The sequence below is a fragment of the Hermetia illucens genome, chromosome 2 (genome assembly GCF_905115235.1).
Source record: "Hermetia illucens chromosome 2, iHerIll2.2.curated.20191125, whole genome shotgun sequence".
NCBI lineage: Eukaryota > Metazoa > Arthropoda > Insecta > Diptera > Stratiomyidae > Hermetia > Hermetia illucens.
The window spans coordinates 176,976,617-176,998,584 of NC_051850.1; the positions used below are offsets into that span (position 1 = coordinate 176,976,617).

General features: G+C 44.3%; 1 protein-coding gene across 1 annotated transcript in view; it reads right to left on the minus strand.

The window, feature by feature from the left end:
• The window catches only part of LOC119650445, an 809,140-nt gene that overhangs the window by 768,905 nt on the left and 18,267 nt on the right, over nt 1–21,968 (minus strand). Inside the window, exons 5-12 of the mRNA XM_038053300.1 lie at nt 21,780–21,914; nt 21,394–21,638; nt 12,847–13,154; nt 12,382–12,782; nt 11,698–11,754; nt 11,329–11,497; nt 10,969–11,217; nt 10,775–10,913 (exon numbers count right to left, since the gene is read on the minus strand). Of these exons, the coding sequence (XP_037909228.1) occupies nt 10,775–10,913; nt 10,969–11,217; nt 11,329–11,497; nt 11,698–11,754; nt 12,382–12,782; nt 12,847–13,154; nt 21,394–21,638; nt 21,780–21,914 (1,703 nt within the window). The remainder of the gene's footprint in view (nt 1–10,774; nt 10,914–10,968; nt 11,218–11,328; nt 11,498–11,697; nt 11,755–12,381; nt 12,783–12,846; nt 13,155–21,393; nt 21,639–21,779; nt 21,915–21,968) is intronic.

The following is a 21,968-nucleotide window of genomic DNA, read 5'->3' on the forward strand; positions in this document are numbered from 1 at the left end:
CCGCGGGGAGGGGCGGAAGAGTAGGGGTGGATTTAGTGGGTGCGAATCCCACACACTGCTGCAACATTTTTCAACTTCATATCGTAGTAGCCACAAGTTTAATTGAGAAGGTATTATCATCATCCAGAAGGTTTGAATAGCGTATACCGTATGAGAAAACTTGCTATGAGAATATGGCACCGTTTTCAAACCAATCGATGAAGGAGTTTGTGTACTTCAAACAAAATTCGTCAAGCTTTGATTACTAAGGGTATATGGACCTTCTTCTTTTTCGTTAGCTTTTGTCCCGTTCACAAGCGGGGTCGGCCCGTCGTGATCAGATGCCTGATCTGGATTGACCATTCTGTCATGCGACCATTTGGGTTAACTATTATCAGCTATGAGAAATGAACTATCCGAAAACAATTGGAACTTAATCAACGAAAATGACAGTGTCCTTATAGGGTTCGCATACAGATGAAATTTCTTTATTAAAAGACGTATTCTCCCTATAAAGAACCCCTTCCATCATATCATGTAAACCCGTCTTTCCGAAAAAGCCAAATGCTTTTAGTGTCCTCAAAGTACGCTTATATGGAGATGCAAATTTTGATAGGGACCACCACCTTACTAGAGTGCGCCATTCAAGTTGGATAGCTAATAATGGGGATATTTGGCACATCCCCCCGGATTGGTACAAAAAATCTATAGTTTAATGAAGTGGCTCTCGAATGTCCAGAAATATTATGACATTATATTCTTCAGATTCTAAATCAGCATTAACAACGCTAACGAAGAGTAGAACGCCCATTTTGGGCAGAAAAATGCTCCATTAGAGCCAGATTGGAAAAGGACCTAGAGCTGAGAAGCAGCACTGGCTAAATTGGTAGAAAAGAAAACATAAGCATATAAATGACGATATTTCCAGATTCAACAAAAATTTTAAGATCCAGATTCGTCTACAACTTGAGGAAAGCATCGCAGCAGAATTCTAACGGAAAATGATTTTATGTAAGGACATAGCTGAAGGCTGATTTGATAGGAAACGTGAAAAAGGGTATCACCGGGCAGATCGAATACTTCGAAGAATTATTTAATACGGTGACGTTCTCGGATCGCTTGAAAGTAGTAGGAATTTTAGAGTCATAGCCAAAAAATTTAGATTTACCAGATTAACAGCGCAAATCCTTTTACCAAGTAAGGCTGCATAGCCAGTTTAAAAGGTAGTTCGATAATAACTCCGAACTGAAATAATGTAGTTGCAAATCAACCACCAATAAACCGCTATTTATGTGGCTGTTAGCTCGAGTAAATAGGCCACGTATAACGGGTAGACTACAGAAGCGTTCCTACACACTAGGTTAAAGCCAAGGCGAAAGGTTGACGACTATTTGGAAACCCTTCAAACGACTATTTTGAAATTCTTCAAACTCGATGGATTGAAGGACAAGGTCAATTCGCGCGGAGTAGTGAGATCAGATTATATTTTTTATAATTCATTTTCAGCATCCTCGCGGGAAGCGCTATGCAAGTGACAAGAGGAAGGAAGGGAGTCGAAAGGTTGGCGTTCAACCAACTCGGCCATGATGGCATGGAGGTGAAACGACCAACAGTGGTCAAATATTTGGGAACTACGCTAGATTTTTGATCTAGCTTACTCTGGAAAACACATGTTGGAAACACTTGTCGGAAAGCCACCAGGGATCTGATGACTTGCAGGTCCATATCTGGAAGAAAATGGGATTGCAGCCCGAAGATATTAATTTGGATAAATACTGGAAGCCCATTGATTACCTATGAGGTGGTAATCTGGGCAGAAAGAACTGAATTCAGCACAAAAGTCAGGAACTTACACAAATTCCAAAAACTGACTTGCGTGTGTATCAGTGGAGCAATGAGGACATGCCAAACGGCATCCCTGGAGGTCCTTGTGGGATTAACCCCTCTCCATCTGCACATACAGATGTATGCAAGGAGAACAATATTCAGAATGGCGGGGAGTGCCAGTGAGGCGAGGAGCTGTCTAAACCGAAGGAACATTGATATTCATTTTAGGCGAATTACTGATACCAAGGGATAACATGACAACGGGGTTTCACTTTGATAAAACGCTGAAAACACGTTGTAGTAACAAGGCAAACTGGGAGAGCGTGGCCGGGACATACGGCTTAAACCAGCAACTGATTACTTGGTACACTGACGAATTCCTCATAGTAGAGGGAATGGGTGCCGGTGTCATTGGTCCAAGGAAAATGTACATGGAGCCAATGGGTAGGTACATTAGCATATTCCAGGCGGAAATATACGCCATAGACAAATGTGCCTCCTTTAATCTCAAAAGGAACTACAGGGGGTTGAACATTGCTATTCTCACTAACAGCCAACCAAAGATCAAGGCACTTAGGTCCAACCAGGTAAATTTTCAACTGGTATGGAAATGCTTTGAGAGACTGAATACGCCCGGCTCGTCCAACAAGGTCTGGATACTTTGGGTTCCAGGCCATGTTGGATTGGAAGGCAACGACGCAGCTTACGAACTAACTAAGAAGGGAGCAGGAACGCGTTTATACGGGCCAGAACAATTCTGTGGAATCGGAAACGACTACGGCTTTGACATTAAGAAATGAAGGAGAACGATTGAGGGAACTATACCGGGCGGGCCTATCAGGAATGGAGCAGTCCAGTGTCCTTATTGGGGGATACGAACCCAAGCGCACAAAGGATTGTTTAAACCTCACCAAAAACAAACTCCGAATCATAGAGGGAATTCTCACTGGTCACTGTCGGCTACACCATCACCTAGGGAAGCTAGGGATATCTGCGGACACTGCCTGGGGGGTTTGTGTGGAGTGTGATGAAACCTCTATACACGTCGTAGAACGGTGTCCGGCACGTGTGCAAAGTAGGTCGAGGCATCTGGGAGAACACTTAATACCAGATGCAAAGGTGAAAGATCTGAAAATAGGGAATATACTAAAGTTCCTGACGGTTATAGGCTTCCTTGAGCCACTATGATTAATAGGTACACTATAACCAGCTAAAGTGGCACAATAATTCTTTAAGGACGCGGTGCGACTTTCCCTTTACAGAATAACAATAACTCGGCCATGGTACAGTCAAACTGATATGGAGTTCCCATTAAAAGCTCAAAACCCCGGGTTCCCAACGCAAGATACAATAGAACTGGGGGATCATTTGTAGAACCGAAATGAACACTTGAAATCCGAAAAGTCATAGCTGAGAGATGTACCGAGAGCTCAAGCAATTAGGCCATCGTTGGCAAACGTCAGTATGCTATAGATATACGAATTTAACACTACATATTGGACTGCGGGTTGAAAAAGTTAAAGCCCTAGAAGTTACCCGAGAATATGAACAATGATAATTCGAGTATTCAACTATTAGCCGCTACGGAACCATTTGTATATTATGGGGATCTATAATGAAGGCACAATGTGAACACTTTCCATTGAAGAAGAAGAAACAGCCTGCGTCAATATGCGGTCTTAAGGAGCGTGCTCACTGGGACCAATACGACAGTTTTGCTAACGGCCACTGGAAACGACATGACACGACAGAATCTTGTCTTGTGAATTTGCAAGGTAAACATTTTGATAACCCCATTTTGAACCTACCTCAGACAACAGAAGACAAATGTCTGTGCACGTTTCAGACATCAGACAGACAAATGTGTCAATTCCCGAGTCCAGTATATCGGTTGATGGACCGCTTACCTGACTTGGTGACCCCGAGGATTGCAGAGGCCGCTTTGTGGATCGTGTCTTTAGTTTGATCCCACGATTCTTCCACATTCGAAATGGCTGGTAATCGCGTAGGTGAGATCATTTTTTCTTTTCTCTCACGAAATAGCCACCATTTAATACGCGACGGGCCAGTGCGTTTTTTACGTTGTTTTCTCGGTGGTTTGATTTGCAAGACGGCAGTCAACGGCCGATGTTAAGGTGTGATAGTCTCATAGGGAATGGTTTTGATTGCAAATCAGTGACCGTGGTAAAATGTCGATTTGCATTTTACTGTTCCCACTATAAAATGCAGGAAGATGAGATAATCGTTTGATGAACCATGTATCCATAAGTACAAGGTCATGGATGTCTGCAAAATCAATTATACGCTCGCCGCCCTCATTACGCGCGCCAAACCCCTTTCCCCTTGGCACCTGTTTCCATCTGACTTTTTTAGTGACATCACAACAACCCACTTAGATGGCAATGCCAACACCATATTGAGTGTGTGGACTACCAAAATAGAGAAGTTTATAACCATTTTTATCGCGTGTGCGTTCAATATCGCAGCACCAGACCATTGGGTTTTTTGTAGATCGCATATCAATGCGCCTTTTCTGAAGAGTTTGTGGTGGTGCAGCGGAGGCGCAAAAATGGGGCTCCATTGTGAATTCACCTTCGCCGCTGTATTAATGGCCGCAGCAAAATCGATAGGTGACCTGGTCGCGGCTGGAAGAAATGTCAATTATGACAAATCCTCCTACTTTACCTGAACTTGTGACCAGCATGCTGAGGAATGCACCTAAAAAATGACCTTATAAACAAAGGAATATGATGAAAAAATCCACGCTAATCTAGTCTTTGTTGTTTGAAGTCAAAAATTTAGCTGGAGATGATTGGGACAACCTGTTACAACATCACGCTAAACACCCCTGCTTCAAACCAAATTCTCACTGCCAACCAACATCCTCTTTCCGGCAAAGGAAAAAGACCTCTCTTCAATAAGTCAGGAGAAATAAAATACGAACATCTCCACCTTTATGTATGCCTTTAGAGGCAAGAGAAGGCGGAATATTTTGAACGGGCCGGCTGGCCAGTCAATAGAGCTTAAGACTCTTAAATATGGCGCTGATACGCATGGGTATCCCAGGTTGAGCACAGATGACAAAAGTGTCATCCAGCATCGGTTGGCAGGTATAGAAAGCCGGTAAAAAATATAGAGAAAGGAAATCGTCAGAATTCAATCTTCCTTGTTTGGAATCCGGAAAAAAATAAAGGTGAAATATTGAGGAGAGAATAGACACTGCTCCTACCTCCGTGTTTCATCTCACCTGTCACTGTCACAATTGACAGAACAAGACATGTTCCCATTTGCGCGAACTATCAGCTTTACCTGGCTTCAAGAGAGCAAGGAGTTACGAAAGGAATCACCATTCACGCCTCAGAAAAGACGAACTAGTTCGCAAAAGCAAGGGCCGCATATCCTTCCAGCGCATCGTCCGAAACATCTTGGAGGTTTTATTTGTAAAGGCTACACTTCAACCTCAAACAAGTTTACTAGCAAGAATGGCTAACGATAGGAAACCATTCTAGAAAATGTGATTGAAATCAGGCATAAGGATGATTGCGTCAGAGGAAAAGGCATGCAAACTAAAACTAAGAAAATGAAGTCAAATATTATATATATAGGGCCTAGCTAGGGAACAACGTTTGAACCCGTAGTAGGTTGTATTTCACAAGTCTACTCTCTGGAAACCTGATAAAATATTATGAATGTGTGAACCCCACATTGGGCGCCATTTGAAATAAACAAAGCAGTAGGGGATATTCAATCTGGATGGTCATCCTAGCTACCTCCATCTTCTACGTTTACTTCTGTCTGTTTGATGAAAGAACACGAGGTAAAGACATAGCAGGGGCTATCATTTAGTAATCGCAAACAATTTATAGCCAAATACTTCCAAAGAAAACAGGAGTGACAAATCATGCAAAGGGCCTATCTTTGCTGACTATACATCAGCAAGAGAGAGTAGTATAGGCCCCAGAGCGAAATGCGGATTGCTATCCACGATGGGGCATATAACCTGGGAAACGCCTGCTGAACCAACACCAACAGCTCTACTACCAAACCTTATCTCCACCTCCACGTGATGACCGCTGGGAGCTCTTTCTTAACACAAAGCTGCAGACGGAGATACCCTGTCCCAATATAGCACTGGTGTAACAGCGTTGCAGGAGATGCGTTGGGCAGGGACCAGTTTCCTGAAGAAGAGTCACTACACCATATATTACAGTGGCCACCTAGTAAATCACGTGCTCGGTGAAGGTTTCTTAGTCAGCCAAAAAATGAAACCTGCTGGTATCGGCTTTGAAAACATAAGCGCACGGCTATGCACTTTGCACTTGCGAGGCGAATTCAGAAAAATAAGCCTCATTAAGGTTCACGCACCTACAGAGGAGACTGCTGAGTCGGAGAAGGATACCTTCTGGGACTTACAGGGAGGCTAATATAGACTCGGATCACTATCACGTTGGCATCGTGCTCCGGCCTCGAATAACAACACCACGTACAATTCCCTCTGGCAATAAGCCAAGAGTTAACCCGGAAGCCATCCACAGAACAGCCCTCCGTAACAGCTATAAGGGGGAAACTACCTAAAGGACACTCCTAAGCAGCTCGCACCTCAACTCGCCCCTCGGGCCCAAACTGCGGCATATCGATCTGTCACTTCAGATGAAGACCGCGGCGACCGAAAATTCGTAACCAGCGATACAATAGTCGCTTGAAGCGATTGCCATAAACCAGAAAGATCAGATTGATGTGTTGCAGTTGATGGACCAAGTGAAGCAATTCACGGGCGGTTCCCGAAGGAGCAGGGAGTATCTCTGACTAGACGAAATGTTTACTCAGAATCTTCTCCAACTGGACTCGATAGACGCGAGTGACCAGGATAACATCAAGGCCGCTCGGAAGAAGTCCATAAGTTGCGTCTGTGAGCGCCTTTCCAGGTTCTTCTCCTCACCCTGGGGCCGGCGAAGCACCTGTAGTTTGTTACGGCCATATAATTTTCCTGGCCTTTTTCATGGTTTGGATATTTAAATTTGAGTCGTCAAGCTTCGACCACGGAAAAGAAATTTATCATTCTGGCTGCCCTGCTCTGCTTTGACGCGGTACTTCAGGGGGGATTTATTTTTTTGGAGGTTAGTGGAGAGGAGAGGGTAAGAGTGTTTTTAGGTGGGTGTCGAGAGGCGTGCGTGTTATGTACACGAAAGTCCTGGGGGTTTAACGTGAGCACCTGCCGTGAAGGCTTAATCCCACGGTCTCTTCGGACACGGATTGATTTTGGGACTACAATCAGAGCCCTGCCATGCAAGCACAGCGGTCCTGGTTTATACTGAGTGCAGGCTCAGCATTCATACCGGTGGATGCGAGGCCTATCTAACACCCCTGCCGCAACTAAGGGGTACAGCACCCGAATTGTACAGCGCAACTCCACGCTTGAGCTCCGAGGAGCTCTGCCCGCGATGTAGGCATAACCACAACCATCATGAAACTTCCACTAGGGGGCCAACCGCAAATAACCGGGCCGAGAACACATCCTCCAGGAATTCTCCTGGAGCATATGCTCTCAGAGGGCCATCCCGGTTTCCATGGTACCAGATAACCTCCGGTGAGGCTTCGTGGCAGAGCCACTTCAGATGAGTTCCTTGCGGACTCGGGTCTGATCGCCCTCCTCGAGTACGTGGGGACGGAACTCCCCAACGGGTTAACTGGAACGTGTTATGTACAGAAAGAAATAAAGTGAAGAAATTCCCTAAGGAGGTTTCCTTTTCTTCATCCTGGCCAGAAGAGAATTGATAATTTGCACGGATCCGCGAATGCATCACACGAAGAATCAATGTGCAATCACATTCAAAATACGTCGCGTCCCGGGCAAGTAGTTAGCTGTTTTCTGGAAACTTATTGATCGTACTAGTTCATCGTCGGATTCAGTGGCTGCACAGCGAAAATAGGATTTCGATACAAACACTTTGCCAGTCTGCTTTTCAGTTTCCTTTCGTTTCGATTGCGCCAAGGATTGGCCCCATTTTAACGAGATCAAGGTTAATGTCAAGAACTGAGCTTAAATTATATCTGGGGGAAGCGGCCCGAAAGTAAATTTCATATATTTTGTGATAATTGTAGATAAGTTGAAGGGATAACCCACTTATATTCACATCCAGCTCTTTAGCCATCATCTTGTGCAAGAGTGAGCGTTTAGGTTGGGGTGGGCCGCCGGAGGCTAACATGTTATTAGGCCCTCCATGAGGAGGAAAGGGGGGATTCCTCCCTTGGCCATTCTAGGTATTTTTGGGATTGTGACCCTTTCCTAATTAGGTCGTTTGGCAGTTTAGCTTCTTTGGGATTGAAATTTTCGGTGGTATCGACACGTCTCCTGACTACACGTCTCTTTTAGAGTAGTTTGCCTCGGGTGGGTTTAGTTTTTTTTACTATTGGGTCAAGGCACTTGAAAAAATCCCTGTGTCCTGACAGGAAGGTAATATTTGAGAACCAAGAACCTCGGCCCTTATCTCGCCAAACTACAAGCATTCGGGTTAGCTCCCGCAGATTCCTTCCGGTTCCTCATATTATTTCGCGCAGTCGGTGTTCACGACTAGCAAACCTGTTAAGGGAGTTTGGTTGGTTGACAACTTTGGTGACCATGTACATGGCAAGGTGATGCAATGCTGTACTCTCTTCGTAGCAGAGTTGGCGCCCAAAGTGAGGCTACAGTTGTTGCGTACGTAACTACGTAACAGAGTACGGCGTTGCACCACTTTGGCACCAACATGGTCACCAAGGCTGTTAACCAATCAAACTCCCCTAACTGTTCCGCTTGAAACGTCTCACCATAGGGACAGGGCTCTTACTGTACAAGTCTATGATTTTGCCAGTCCTTATGTATTCTTCGGTAATCTGGGTTCTTAGTAAGAAAACTCTAGCTCAACAGGTGGCGGTGGGCGGCTTACCTAATCCGTATGGATGGGGATGATCCAGCCCGAAATGTCGATAAGGGCAAACCTATGGTGGAAAAGGAAGACGAGGCAGACCCTGCCTGAGATGGAGTGATGACGTGGGCCAGGACACCAGACAGCTTTTATGGATATCGAAATGGCGGACCTCGGCGCAAAACCGGGATATCGAGTTCAGATCATACATTCTGTCAGCCTCCGGACACACCCCCTACTTTTTGAATTTTGCACAGAATATGACCACTCGTGGAAGGTCCTGCCATCTGTTGCGCAAATTGAACTGCTTTCAGGATCCTTCCTCGGTCATTTCTGGTGATGCGAGAGATGCGGGGGTATTCCATAGGAGCTACCTAAAGTATAATTCTCAAGGGGAGAGAGAGTTTTTGGGAGGTTGTCGAGACACGTGCATATTATGTTCAGAAAGAAAGACAGAAAGGAATTGACAATTTGCAGGGGTCCGCGAATGCATCACGCGAAGAATCTATCTAATGTGGATGAATCTAATTCACGTGGAAAAAAAGATGTCACGTCTCGGCCAGATGGTTCCCAGCTTTCTGAAAGCTTATTGATCGCGCTCGCCCATCATCGGATTTGCACAGCGAAAATAGGATTTCGATACCAACGCTTTGCCAGTCTGCTTATCAGTTTCCTTTCGTTTCGATTGCGCCAAGGATTGGCCCCAATGAGTTTCAATTGTATTGACCTAATTTTAACGAGATCAAGGTTAATGTCAAGAACTGAGCTTAAATTATATCTGGGGGAAGCGGCCCGAAAGTAAATTTCATATATTTTGTGATAATTGTAGATAAGTTGAAGGGATAACCCACTTATATTCACATCCAGCTCTTTAGCCATCATCTTGTGCAAGAGTGAGCGTTTAGGTTGGGGTGGGCCGCCGGAGGCTAACATGTTATCAGACCCTCCATGAGGAGGAAAGGGGGGATTCCTCCCTTGGCCATTCCAGATATTTGTGGATTGTGACCCCTTCCTAATTAGGCCGTTTGGAAGTTTAGCTTCTTTGGGATTGAAATGTTCGGTGGTATCAACACGCCTCGAGACTACACGTCTCTATTAAAGTAGTTTGCCCGGGTGAGTTTAGTTTTTTTTACCATTGGGTCAAGGCACTTGAAAAAATCCCAGTGTCCTGACAGGAAGGTAATATTTGAAAACCAAGAACCTCGACCCTTATCTCGCCAAACTACAAGCATTCGGGTTAGCTCCCGCAGATTCCGTCCGGTTCCTCATATTATTTCGCACAGTCGGTGTTCACGACTAGCAAACCTGTTAAGGGAGTTTGGTTGGTTGACAACTTTGGTGACCATGTACATGGCAAGCTGATGCAATGCTTTACTCTCTTCGTAGCAGAGTTGGCGCCCAAAGTGGGGCTACAGTTGTTGCGTACGTAACTACGTAACAGAGTACGGCGTTGCACCACTTTGGCACCAACATGGTCACCAAGGCTGTTAACCAATCAAACTCCCCTAACAGGTTCGCGCAGTCGGTGTTCACGACTGGCAAACCTGTTAGGGAAGTTTGGTTGGTTGACAGCCGTGATGCGATGCCGTATTCTCTTCGAAACAGACAGTGAAAGTCAACTGCAGTCTTGAAACCTAATTGAAACATAAAATCAGTAAAATTAAGGGACCCTGAATATCCTTAGTTAGACCAAGTAAGAGTTCCCATTTCTATCTCTGGCTTACTTTCTGAACGCGAATATAGTGTATGAGCAGCAAGAGAAGTCAATTCATCCCGGACCTTAATCGAGAATCGAACCTATAGCACAAGGATTGTTGTAGGGAGCTTGACAAAAAGCAACCTGAAATTGTTTAATGCATGACAGAACAGACCGGTATACCATTTTGCTGCAAGGACTATAGGCTAGGAAGTCAAAATATCAAAGTGCTGAGTCGAAACGTCATATGTGTATTACCCTAAATTTGTGCCTCTACAGGGAAAGCTGGTCCAATTTTTATGATTTCAGTTTATCCTTATTCTGTCAATAATATAAATATAAGATACAAATCCAAAGATCCACTTACCTCAGAAGATGTCAAGTAGCAGAGTCTGGAGTCAGTGCTGTCAATAGATGCTTGCTGAACGATACCATAGCGTGTTTCACGGTCACTCAAATAATCAGAACGAAGGCTGTCTTGTCGATCAAACACACCCCTACAAACACTTTGAAAGTTCACATATTTCAATACTAGGACAGAAATGCCAGTCAGTTAACCACCTTTGTTCCAAGGAATCAGCACGGGTACTTTTATAGCCGGAGTCGTTCAAGCTGCTGTCTTGCCTGAGTGACGGCAATGAGTCCCATGGTGATCTCTTATGTCCAGAGCCTGCAGTCTGCGATGGCATCAACCCTTGACCTGATCCTGATCCAATAGTGGAACTTCCTGAACGCCAACCATCTGAGTGACGAAACCATTGAGCACGAGCTGATTCCCCAATGCAGGATGCGCAGCGTGAATTGGAAAAACTGTGGAGGCATTGGCGTCAATATTAAGAAGGATAATGGTTAGAGTATATAATTTTGAAGGGATCATTAGAAGTTTTTGCCGATTACCTAGGATTAGAGAATGCACTATACCTCGAATTATGGTCACTCAGATAACCTCGATCACGTTCGCGTTCCCGTTCTCGAACTAACTCATTGCGATCACTATAGTATCCATCACGCTCCCTATCACGTTCGCGCGCAGTCAAGGGACGATGCGGCGGTAATGGAAGAGTGGATGATTTGGCACCCGCTGAAGATCCTTAAGCAAAGACAAAACGTTTTATGCAAAATTGGTTAGAATTCAAGCCTAGCATGAAACTGCAAAATAAACACGGAAAAATTCGAAAGCAGTCGGGAGGGGGAGGAGAAAAGCAAGCCGGGATTCGTTCAGATTATCTAAGGGAGGTTTTCTTTTCTGCTAAACTACTTCGCAAATATACATAGAAAGCCACTACTTACGTCGTCTGACTGTATAGGGACTACGTTGGGTTGATCCTGGCAAACTCTCAGCAAATTCTGTTTTACAAATTATAGTGCAAAAAATATGGCAATTTTTGTTGTTTTGTATTCGATGTCAAATGAAAAAGAAAGTATTTTTTCGAAAATTTTGACAGGAATCTGAATAGCGCATGGTTCCAGTAAACGTTTGAGAATCCACCCCTTTTCTTTCAAGTTATAAAAGTGTTGATGGGTCTGATTTACAACCAGGCATTTTGTAGTTAATTCGTATATTAAGCTTGCACATTTGGAGGTATTTCAAACCGCGTGGTTTTGGAGGGCCAACTTCGCAAGGCTTCAAAACACAAAACGCTCTGTGCGTGGACTAAGGCGCCGTTAAAAGATAGTTCAAGAAAATTGATTGATATTAATTAATTAAGACACAAAATCAATCAAATCACGTTTGTAAGCCAGAAAACTAATTTCTAGCCCTCATCCTTCCTTCAGGATGAGATGCAAATGGGGGATGTTCCGTTTTTCGTCCCCCAAAAATTGTCACTAATTTCAGAAAGTCACTAATTCAGATTCCCTTAATTGTAAGTAATTGAAAAAACGTTTCGAGCATAACAACACAACAAAATTAAATTCATGACAGGAAATATGAAAATGTCGATGTCTTTCAGTGAATGATGAAAAGGATCTCACCTAGATTTTCCATGCTCTGAGTAAGTAGCGCCTCGAACGTATGTAAACTGTATGATTCCGCATCCATCCCCTTGGCAAGTGTGTTGCGCAAATGCATTTCATATTCGAGTAGGAGGCGTGATGTTGGGCTACCAGGTGTTGGGGTTGCATTTGGCTGGGGGCCGTGATGATGGGCATGTAAGGTAGAGCCTCCCCCACCACCAGTTCCAGGCCGTTGTTGTCCACCATACGATTGATCCTGATCAGAATTGCCATTGCTAGAGCTTGGTGTGGTAGCATAACACTGATTATCAAACATTACGTTGTCGGAGGGTGGTGATCCCTCGATGCAGCCACGTTCGCGTTCCAGCTCCAAGTACAGATTTCGGGATGGGTATCCTCGTCCAATCTCATGTGATGACCTGAGGATGGTGGAAAAGTTCAATTAGGAAATCAAGTTCCATCCAAAATCCGAGTCACACTCACCTAGATCCCGAGAACCTCGATGACTGACTGGGCGGTCGGCCGAGTGTGTTGTTGTTATTAACAATGTGATGCATTGCATGGGGGTGCATGTGGGGTGTTCCTTGCATACTCGCTGCTGCATTGGCGTTGTAGTAGTTATAGCGACGCCGTCCCATCTCCGGCGAAGTTACAGGGCTCTCGGTACTAGGCATTGGTTTGTGCATTCTCTTCAAAGTGCTTCCATCGGCATTCATGTCTTCAGTGCTTTTCGTTTTTCGCCGAGTATTGTTGTTAATTATATTGTGATGCATGTCGTGCGAGTCACGAGTCTAAATGGGACCAAACAAACAGATAATCATTAGCATACATTACAAACGCAATGAGTAAGAACAAAGAATTACAATAAAACCCAATTAATCTGATTAATGAATTGTATATGGTGAGCAGTGTTATTCATTGCTTCAGATTCAGATACACGTAAACTTTTATGCTTTTACAAGGAGCTGAGAAATGGCTCTTATTCAGATACACACGAAAAGTTAACACATTCAAAATTTTTCATCACATGGAGTCTTTGGAGACAATGCGGAATTTGAACTTTGAAGGTATCTAGTGGGTAATTGAAAACGCCTAGATAGAGACGATTTTCTTTTGGATTGAGAGTACCCTTGATGGTGGACCAGAGTAATTGAGGAGAACTTGACTCCCATCCTTTTTAGTCCACGGATCTCTCGAAGTCCCACAAAAGTGGATACAAAAATAAAACCGTCTTTTCATCTTTCAATTTGGAGCTCAAGCCAGGCAGTTTTCTTCCAAAAAAAATTGGCTCCAATGTCAACCAAGTTGCATTTAAGGATCAATTTGCGATCACTCTGCTCCCATCTCAGAAGGGAGTCCGTTTGCATGGAAAATATATGACTACGCCAAAGATATGCTACTAGAGTCAAGGTATAAAATAGGGTCAAGAAATTAGCTGGAAGACAGGCATGAGTGGATATGTGGCTTTCCAGGGGTCAATTGTTTCATCTACTAAAACCGTTGTCCCTGATGATAGTTACATCCTCTACGAGGTGACATTATTTTTAACAAAACAACGAATTTATACTAAAGAGTAGAACAATAACTCCAACAATAACAAACCATGACCATTGGAAATTTTACTGTATACGGATACAGCCTCATTAACACCTGTTCGTCTCTGTGAGTAAGGCGGACCTTACCGCGTTTCTAGGCCTATGACATAGTCGATTATTTAACCTTTGTCTTTCTGGCTCCCTTTTAATGACAAAACCACGGCAAACAAGTGAGGCTCCATATCGCATGAACACTGGTACACCACGGGGAGGGCACATCTGCGAAAAATTTTACAAGCAAGTGATAACACCCAAGCAGGAAGAAGTCGGGAAGTCAGACAGTGGATCCAAGCGTACCACTGACACACAGCGAAAACTGCAATTTGCAAAGATTCATGATCGCAAGGCAGGGACCAGTAAGGGTATGTCTGACGTTGACATATCAGACACCAAAAAGAAGGAAGGAGAGAAGGAGAGCCTGCAACTGGAAGAGAACCTAAGCAAGGGTCGGTATAGATCTAAGTCTTCAACAGCCGAACCAAGAACTCTCTCTGGAATTTTGAGGTCACTAAGCACCAAGAAGATCAATATTTGACGCGACGGGTAACTAGAAACCACTGGATTATGTAACCCAGTCGACTTTATTCCTGATAATCTTAAAGATGATTTTGTTTTGTGTTGAGAATGCCCTGGGGTAACTTCAAGATGGGCCAGGCTAATTGAGGAGAATTTTTCTCCAATTTTTTTTATTCCATGGATCTCTTGATTTGGTCAGGCCGCCTATTTTCTAAGAAAGTCCGAAAAAATTAGATGCGGACTCAAAACTGTTTGAATCGGAAACAAAATCGCCTTTACATGTTCAAATTTAGGACCTAACCAAGCAGTTTGCTACAAAATGTTTCGACCCCCAGGTGACCCTATTTTTACCAAAACAGCGGATCTAGACTGAGGAATAGAAAAATAACTCCCAAATATAGAGCGCTAACAAATCGTGTCCATTGGATAGTTGCGGTCTGGAGTAACTGATTCTATTCGGAGACAGCCTTATCGATACCTAGTCAGCTCAATCAGTAAGTCTGACTTAACTATACTACTGGGGCCATGGCATAGTGAATCTTTTTTTTTTCTCTCTTTTGTTTTCCCACTCTTTTAACCACAATACCACAGCAAACAAGTCAGGCTTCATAGGGTACGCAAACTGGTCATCAGTGGGACCCCCGTCTCCGCAATACAAACAACCTGGTGATAACAACCAAGAAGGGAGAAGTTATGGAACAAAGCAGCTGAGTCAAAATCAACATCAGCTCACAACAAATACCGCAATCCACAAAAATTTGTAATCAGAAATCAGGGACCGATAAAAGTATATTAGAGGTTGGCATATCAAACGCAAGAGGGAAAGCAGGCCCAATGGCGCAGAAGACAAATGGTATTCTAACGGTCTGAAGGTCTGTAACCGAAAGAGAGCCTCAGAAAGAGCCAGGATGGACCATTCAATAGCAGAACGAAACACTGTGGAACAACAGAGAATAGTCCTGAAGAACAGAATATTGGCATATTGGGTGGAAAGGTTACCGAGATAAGGAGCAAGTAAGCACGCGGGCTGCTGCCTATTCAGGAAAAGAGCATAATCGACCTCAAACTGGATAGTAAGTCAAAGGGAAGCTCATTAACGTAACCTGGCGTTCCGCAACTGGTGTTCTTTGTGATCGACGTATCAACGAACGTCTCAAATCTAAAACTTATCGCAATGTCGTCCGTCTTATCGCTCTCTATGGTTCCGAGTGTTGGCCGACTATAGGAGAAAATGAACGGCGTCTTGCGGTAATGGAGACGAAGATGTTATGTTGGACTAGTGGCGTGACACGTTTAGATCACATCCGAAATGAGGATATCCGCGATCGTTATGGGGTTGCACCGATAGTGGAAAAGTTGCGAGAGAGGCGTCTTTGATGGTATGGCCACGTAATTCGCGCTAACCAGATTCATTTGCCAAGATTGGTCTGAACATTGAAGTCGAATGTAAACGACTAAAAGGCAGGCCGAAACAACGATGGATTGATACGCTGTATGAGAATTTAATAGCTTCGAGATTGAATCTAGGTCAGACATTTGATAGGGCCAAATGCCGAAAACGATCACGACAAGCCAACCCCGCTTGTGCACGAGACAAAGGCTGAAGAAAAAGTAGAAGAAGTAATTGATGGCATTATTGAGGCTGGACGATTTAGTACCTGTATTTCCTAATATTCAATGCGGACACTAGAGAAGAGTTCCAATTATCAATGGCCAGCACTAATATAGTCAGATAAACTTGCACCAAGCAAAAGCTGCGTCTACAGTAAGCCCAAGGGCAATTTTAGAGGACTGCGTAGTTTTAATGCTGGTCAAAGAATTCTGGGCATACCAGATCTGGTCTACAGGAAAGTAGCTTTTATGCTAAAGGCCGAGAACTTGTAGCATTCTTAAACCTGACTGGAGGCTAGCTGAGAATTGGTGAGTTTAGGAGAAACTCTCTACATAGGATCACAGAAAAATAAGACTCGAGATTGCGGGTAACTATCAAGTAGATACAATACTAAGGAATCCCAGGAACAGATTGGGATTTCTGTGTGAGACACTTGAAAAACGATACGGCTCATCAAGGGATAGCCGGTTATATCAGAAACGGACTCGACGAAGACTGGACACGGGGTGTCGGAATTTCAGAAAGTCATCATTGACGCGTATGAAGTCAATTTCCGTGGTTAATACACTCACTACATGAAGAAATTCCCCCTAGTGGAAGGACCCCGAAAACTTTCTAATGGTGCGCAAGAAATTAAGGACTAGCTAAGTTAAAAAAACGTACTGATGACTTATTATAACGCTATCAGAGAAGCGAAATAGCTAAAAAAGTCTTCGAAAGATAGAGTAGGAGCGAATTTGAAAGGACCTAGAATTCACTCTAGGCTCAACATAATCAAGGAGCTCAGAAAGAAGCCCGTTTACTACATACGAAGAAAATGCGCTAGTCATATTGGAAAGAAGAGGACGAAAGCCGGATGAAGGGCAAGTTTGAGAACGGACAGAGTAGAAGACTCCGGACCGATCCCCGGCTACAACTTGTAAACCAGGTGGAATGCCAGGAACGGCAACCAATTTTTGGCACCAACAGACTGAAATTCTCAAACCCGGTACTTCCTAGGGTCAAAGGCAAGATTCATAAACTACGCATGGAGATGAGGCGAATCGTTTCCGTGGAAATGCCTCTCAGGCTTGAGATAGCCAGTTAACATCTAAAAGGTGAAGGAAATGCAGAAAATGGAAAAAACAGTTTCCGTCAAGAATTCAAGCGAGTTCACTAAAGCTCTTTAATTAATTGGACCAATCGAAGAGAACGAAGTGTTGGTATCCTTTAACGTCAACGTCTTTTTTCTGAGTGACCCGATCCAGAGATGAGAGAGTATTGGCTACATTGGCAACAAAAAGGTCCACGATGGAGAGGTAAGGTAAAGTAAATATATGAATCTGGCCAGAATCTGGATGAAGAAAAACTTATTTAGTTTTAGAGATGAGTACTATAGGCAGGCGAAAGCATTATCCTTTGTGTACGAATACCCCTTATGCACCTTGTAGTGTTGATACACGAAACGGAATGGTGACTCTATGCCGCTCTACGCATCTCCAGTTTGGAGAGCTGCATTCTGTACCACAAGCAAACTTTAAGAGATGAGTGCGGTTCGGCTTAAGCAATAGCAGGAATGATGCCAATCGACATTCTTATCGATGAGATGACATACATCTTTGATCCACAACAATGGTGAGAACGGCTGATTCCCATCATCAAAGTCTGGACATACAGAAAACACGGAGGAGTAAATTCTCTTGTACTCTGGTTGCTTGCTCATAGAATGTGGTCTCACTGTACAGACTGAATACTGCTAGGCAGCAAGCCGATACCCTGTCCCAATATAAGGCTGATGTAACGGCATTGCAAGAGATTGCATTGGACAGAGACCGGTTTCCTGGTGAGAAGCTACTGCACCATATATTACATATATTTCCTAGTTAGCCAAAAAATGAAACCAGCTTTTATTGGCTTTGAAAATATAAACGAAATGCTACGCACTCTGCAGTTGCGAGGCAAATTTAGAAATATAAGCCTCATTAATGTTCACGCCCTTAGAGAGGAGACAGCAGAGTCGGAGGAAGATACCTTCTACGAGGCAATTGAGCGAACCTCAAAGCCTGTCCCAAGTAGTCAACAGTCAACTAGGAACTGAGCCCGTATTGAGGCGATACGTCGACTTCCATAGCTTACATAGGGATAGGAATGATGACGGACTGCGGATTATTTAGCTAGCAGTATCGCACGAAATGGTTGTTGGAAGTACCTGGTTTGCGCGGAAAGCGGTCCATAAACAAACGTGGGCCTCTCCAGGCGGGACCACTTTCAGCCAAATTGCCCACCACCAAATTAATTGATCGCCGGCGTCTCAGGCCTAGACGGATAGTTATCTCTCCTAAGATTAAGTTCACCTGACAACCGGAATCTAGCAAAGCTCAACAAGGGGCAACTTCCCTATTGACTGTGTGGATGTGGACAATTGCTGTCACTAGTACCCGGTCTCAGTTCTGGTTGAAGAGCTTCTTCTTCTTTTTCTTCAGCCTTTGTCCCGTTCACAAGCGGGGTCGGCTCGTCGTGATCGGCTTCGCCATTTGGCTCTATCGAATGCCTGATCTGGGTGTAATCTCGAGGCTTTCAAATCCCCATCCAGCGTATCAAGCCACCGTTGCTTAGGTCGGCCTTTTGGTCGTTTACCATCAACGACGATGTTCAGACCAATCTTGGCAAGTGAATTCTCGTTTGCACGAATTGCGTGACCATACCATCGAAAACGCCTCTCTCGCAACTTTTCCACGATCGATGCAACCCCATAACGATCGCGGATATCCTCATTTCGGATGTGATCTAAACGTGTGACGTCACTAGTCTAACGTACCATCTTCGTCTACATTACCGCGAGACGTCGTTCATTGTCTTTTATGGTCGGCCAACACTCAGAACCATAGAGAGCGACTGGACGGACGACATTGCGGTAAATTTTTGATTTGAGACGTTCGTTGATACGTCGATCACAAAGAACACCAGTTGTGGAACGCCACTTCATCCAGGTTGCGTTAATGCGTGAAGCAATTTCATAACGCAGCTCTCCATTGGCTGAGGTATTTAAATCGCTCAGTTCTGGGCATAACAAGGACAAAGAGGAGTGGTGAGAGGGCACTTCCTTGATGAACACCAACAGAGACACGAAGCGGTTTTGATACACCCGCCATACTTCGAACTTTACTTTTCGGATCGCGGTAGAGCAATTGAACCCAGCGCACGAGTTCTTCTGGCACGAAGTGTTGTCGTAGAGCATACCAGATGAGCTCGTGTGGTACACGGTCAAACGCTTTCTCTAGATCCAGAAAGGCAATCTAAAGAGGGCGGTACTTCTCACGGTGTTTCTCCATGAGTAACCACGCAGCGTGTATTGCGTCAGTAGTTCCGCAGTTCTTGACAAATCCGACTTGATTCACGGTTATTTCAACGATTTCGCGAATACGGTTGTCAAGAATGCGCTCAAAAATCTTCATGGTATGGGAAAGTAACCGGATCGGACGGTAATTTGAACATTCTGCTGGGCTACCTTTCTTTTTCCATATTGTAACAGTGGTACTTTCTTGCCAGTCAGATGGTGTTCTTCCTTCCTGAATAACCCGGTTAAAGAATTAACTGAGCCACAGTGTTGGGTCTCAGTTGATAAACAGAAACTCGCGGTCGGAGTGATAGCAATCGTGGAGCAGCGCATAATGGTTTTCGCACACTGTTTGCACCTCTCAGCGCTACTGAAGGCGTTTTTATGCTTTGTTGATAGACAGTTAAGGTATAATTTACGTTGTTTTATCAGATTAAGCCGTTCGACGGGGGCAGCTTCCGGTCGTTTCGTACAAGTGTAAGTTCTGTGTTGACCCCTGCAGATGGAGCAACTTCCCTTTGTGCCTGAATTGGATGAGCAGGCTGCCAGTGCCTGCCGTTGTTGTGTCGAGAGCCTGGCTTGTCGTGCATCGATTCCAAAGCCTGGAACCTGTCACTAATGAAAGCCAGCAATGCCTTAAGACGTTCTAATGCCTTAGAATTCGTCAGCTCTGACTCATGCAGGCTCTGCGTGTTTTTGTCCAGTTTGTGAAGGACTAAGTGGACCAGAATTGGGTCCCAAGCAGCAGCCGATACGGCTGTGCTCTCTAGACGTAGCAGACATTCTTTGGTTGTATCGTGAAGGACTTTCAAACTTGCAGTGGCCTCAATAATAAGAGCTGGCTGGGATAAGAGGCTACTCTGGAAGGCTGTTGTCAGAAGGCGCTTGTTATTGTATCGATCCCATTTTAGTGTCCAAGCGACCTCTTAATTGACCATAGCTGTTGGCAGTTACTTATGGACTCACTATGCCTGATTCGACCGAACAAGTTGTGAAACTGAGGCCACTTTAAGTAATCTCCATCGAACCTTGGAGTGATTATTTCGGGAAGCTGAGGCCTCATTTCGTAGATAGATGTGCATGTATCGGATGATGGCCCCTTATATTCGTTGTCTGGCGGCAGAGTAGGAGGCTGTGGTTCAAAATTTTTCCTTCAATTCACAAAGTTGTGTCTTGTAGAGCTGGATCATTGACACCTTTATATCACAGAAGTCATGGGTGGGTGCAACTTCCGCTTCAATTAGTGGCAGGCTGAGTTCAGCAGTATCTGCTGTTGAAGCAGGTACTTGTTGTCTCTGACTTTTGATGACTCTTCGGTAGAATTTGGAGTTGGTTTGGATTCAAGGGCGGGTGGTTGGGATTGCCTCGAGCCTTCTAGTGATCTGCACCCTGTAGTTCTCGTACATTGCCTTGATCTGGCCGTAATAATTCGTGTCCAGGTAGGCCAGTTCGGCAGACTGGTTGAGCGATGGATGCTCTTATCGCCCTCATTGAATTGCCTCCTCTGCGCTGGAGAGATTCAGTGATGCGCCGCTTTCAATTTCCTTTCCAAAGGAGCTTTGCTGCGCTATTAATGCCTCCATGGTAGGTTGGTTGTGAATTTCAAGCCTGAATCACGTGGGGGTCACCAATTTTTTTTGGCGGGGCAAGGGAGCGGTTAGTTCACCGCTACCAGAGCGCAATAGGCACAACGCTAGCAGATGCTGCTATGGAGTGTAGGGTTTTTCCGCGCAACGCCGAGGAACGAAAAGCGATGGTTGTGTTTTCGGTGTAACACCAATGTTCTAACAACTCAGAAAGGATATTTTAAGCTTGACGGTCCGGCTATTAAAGACACTGTAACTATTAAAGGTCTACTCCTGAAGAATTCCACTAGACAACACTCTAACACTGCCCTTAAAATATCATCCCGCCAGGAAATCGTAATATTTCTCTACGCTCTAGAAAGATCCATTATTTTCCAGAATAATTCAACCGACATTGAATCTTACCATCTCATCGTTGTAGTCTTTTGTGCGTGTTCCTGTTCCAGTTGATTTCGTTGTAGCTGTAGCATTCGATTGAAGTGTTCCGCCTGCTTGAGTTCCCTCCGACTTGGAGGTTTCCTCATTGCGCTGACCAGACATCTCATCTTGACCAATCTGTGATCCAACATGATTTTGTGTTAGCGTCGCTGTGGAGGCATTTGTCATGGTGCTCGTCTCTTGTGATTTGGTTTGACGAGATAGCGTATCACCTAAAATTATATTGAAAATATGTCAGTATGACAGGACTTACTGAAAACTTGAAGTATGAATTGAAGGTCACTAAATTCATTCCTGATGGGATTGTATCTTTTGGAGTTTTCAGGTGAAAAAAGAATTGGACAAAAGTTTACCTTGCCCCACTCCTTGCATGCTCTGGTTTCCTGTAGCAACATTATCGTAAATTGAAGTGCTCGATGTGGCATTTGTGACTTTAGCGCCCTCAGTATCTGTGGCTCTTGATGCGGTTCTTGGTAGAGTTGATGAGCCTAGGGGTAAAATCAAAATATGGATAAGGACTTTATGGTTGAATTTCATTCCAC